Source organism: Camellia sinensis, chromosome 15, assembly GCF_055761805.1.
Source record: "Camellia sinensis isolate YWXY chromosome 15, ASM5576180v1, whole genome shotgun sequence".
Lineage (NCBI taxonomy): Eukaryota > Viridiplantae > Streptophyta > Magnoliopsida > Ericales > Theaceae > Camellia > Camellia sinensis.
Window position 1 is genome coordinate 138,896,161 of NC_138975.1, and position 3,064 is coordinate 138,899,224.

The 3,064-nt window shown below is 48.9% G+C and overlaps 1 protein-coding gene across 1 annotated transcript; it reads left to right on the forward strand.

Moving 5' to 3' along the window:
• The first annotated feature begins 589 nt into the window (after positions 1-589).
• Positions 590-1,405, forward strand: LOC145813342 (uncharacterized). Its single transcript, XM_082908624.1, has one exon. The coding sequence runs from the start codon at positions 590-592 to the stop codon at positions 1,403-1,405; it is 816 nt and encodes a 271-aa protein (XP_082764750.1).
• Positions 1,406-3,064: the final 1,659 nt, after the last annotated feature.

Genomic DNA, 3,064 nt, shown 5'->3' on the forward strand with positions numbered 1-3,064 from the left:
CCCCCGACCGGAGTGTTCATTCTTTTTCAGGTGACTAGAAGAGAATCAAGAGCATCCCCCAAGATCAGAAGAGTATTTCCAAAACCACTTCTCCACAACTGGTGGCGTCTATGGGAATACTCAAGCATATCCATGGCGGGCGTGACAGAGGACCCTCCAATGGTCACTGATGATACCACGCAGAGATACGACCTCACTCCAACAAACAAGCATGGCCCAGAGATCATCCCTGCCAGACGCGCTTTGTACTGCGCCTCACCTTCAACTCCGGAGCATGAGGCAACGCGCAATCGTGGAAAAAGCAAAGCAAAATGAACAGAGATTGGCGAACATGATCGCTAAAAATGAACGTCTCCGTCAGGATTTGGCCTCGAAGATGGAAAAGTCCAAATGAACTGTACACCAAGCCCCGGAACAACTTGTGAAGGCACATGGTCGACGATCTTGAGCCCGACGACACGACGCTAATAGCAACTCCGATTTATTATCCCCAGTCCCCAAGAAGAAAGGACGATCTGAAGTTTCCAGTTCCTCCGAAGAGAGTCCGCATGTAAGGTAGGCCCCCTCATTCTTCAAATGGCCGTCAAAAATGGTGGGATCTCCCGACACGAGAAGAAGGGATAGGCGGTGTGCATATCGCAAACACCACGTTCGTGACGTTCACAGTAGTTATACTTTGAAAGATCACCTTGAGGAGTCGTTTGAAGATGGTCAGCCCCAACAACACGTCCAAAACAGCGCAACCAAAACAAATGTACTTCAGCAGGATTCACCTTCGCTTGGTGTCGTTCATATGATTTATAGCTTGCCAACGCCCCCAGCCGTGCATACAATTCAATCACACCCAGTATCCCAGAAGCAACTCACGCCGGTAAAATGTCCACGTGAAGCTTCGAGTATCACCTTCGACGATTCCGATCTTATCGGCATAACAGTCCCCCACACTGATCCACTGGTCATTGAACTACGCGTAAACCGATTTTCCATCGAGCGTGTTCTCATAGACCAGCGAAGTACTTCGGAGGTTATGTATTACAAGACCTTCATCAAACTTCGCTTCAACGAATCAGACTTGTCTCCGGCTCCTTATCCATTATTCGGCTTCAATGCAAATCTAGAATATCCTTTGGGAAAAATCATACTACCCGTCCGAGCGGGCTCCCGAACAGTGGATGTGGAATTCCTAGTCGTCAAGCTTCATTCGTCGTACAATCTCATCATGGGGCGAACTTGGTTGCATACTATACGGGCCGTCCTAAGCACCTATCATCAGCTTCTACGCTTCCTGACGGAACACGGCAATGAGCAGATCCGTGGTTCCCAACAATTCGCACAAGCATGTTATCTCCTCTCCAGAAAGACGCCAAAGGAGTTGTACGTCAATTCCATTGAGGTGCCGGATTGAGATAGCCTCGACGATGTCGGGCGGCTCCCAAATGAAAAAACCACGGAAGATCTAGACCGAGTTGAGATTGACGGCAATCCAGAGAGGTTCTTCATGGTCGGCACCTCCCTAAGTCAAGCCGACAGACAGCAACTAGTATCCTTCTTGCTTGACAATCTTGATGTATTTGCGTGGACCCCATATGAAATGTCGGGCATAGACCCATCTGTTTTAGAGCACCGTTTGAATGTTGACCCTAAGTGCAAACCGGTCGTGCAGAAAAACCGGCGATCAGCAGCACACTGCCGCGCGTCGTTGAAGAAGTTGACCGGCTGCTTGACGCAGGGGCAATCAGGGAAATAACCTACCCCACATGGCTCTCTAATACTGTGGTTGCGAAGAAGAAGAGTGGGTCCTGGTGAGTCTGCGTTGATTTCACGTACCTAAACAAAGCTTGCCCCAAAGATTGTTTTCCTCTCCCAAGGATAGACCAACTGGTAGATGCAACATCATGTCATCAGCGCATGAGTTTCCTGCAAATCGGTCGTGCAAAAAAGCCGGCGATCAGCCGCAGAACACACTGCCGCCGTCGTTGAAGAAGTTGACCAGCTGCTTGACGCAAGGGCAATCAGGAAAGTGACTTACCCCACATGGCTCTCTAATACTATGGTTGTGAAGAAGAAGAGTCGGTCCTGGCGAGTCTGCGTGATTTCATGGACCTAAACAAAACCTGCCCCAAAGACTGTTTTCCTCTCCCAAGGATAGACCAACTGGTAGATGCAACAGCATGTCATCAGCGCATGAGTTTTCTAGATGCCTACAGCGGCTACCATCAAATTGCCATGCATCAGGTGGACAAGGACAAAACTGCATTTCTCACCCCAAGAGGGACCTATTGTTACAAGGCTATGCCTTTTGGGCTGAAGAATGCAGGGATAACCTACTAGAGACTAGTCACCACCATGTTCAAAAAGCAACTCAGCTGCACAATGGAAGTGTACATTGACGATATGGTGGTCAAGTCCAAGGTAAAACAGAATCATATAGCTGATCTTGAAAAAACATTCGGCATCTTACGCGAATATGGAATGAAGCTTAATGCTTCCAAATGTACTTTTAGAATCGGCTCTGGCAAATTCTTGGGATATATTGTCAACCACTGAGGAATCGAAGCTAACCCAAGGCAAATCCCAGCAATCCTGGAGCTCAGCTCCCCACGATCAGTGAAAGAGGTTCAAAAGTTAATGGGGATGGCTGCCGCGCTCAACAGGTTCATCAATTGGTCCACAGATCGCTGCCGATAATTTTTTCATACACTACGGCAGGGCAAGGCTTTTCAATAGTCCGCCGAATGTGAAGCCACTTTCAACGGCCTTAAGACTTACCTCCGCTCAATACCACTCTTGGCAATGCCCTCTCTCGGTGACCGCTCATTTTGTATCTGGCAGTTTCCGACCGAGCCGTTAGCGCCGTACTGATAAAGGAAGAGCTGGGAGAGCAACGGCCAGTGTATTATGTGAGCAAGGCAATGGTTGACGCTGAAACAAGCTACCTTCTGCTGGAAAAGCTCATCCTAGCCCTAGTCATGGCGGCGAGGAAGCTGATGCATTACTTCTAGGGGCATAACAGTGGAGTGCTAACAAACTATCCCCTCTGGTCAGTACTACGCAGTGCGGAAGC

Coding starts and splice junctions, on each gene's coding strand:
- LOC145813342 (XM_082908624.1), top strand. CDS start 590: ATGGTGGGATCTCCCGACACGAGAAGAAGGGATAGGCGGTGTGCATAT.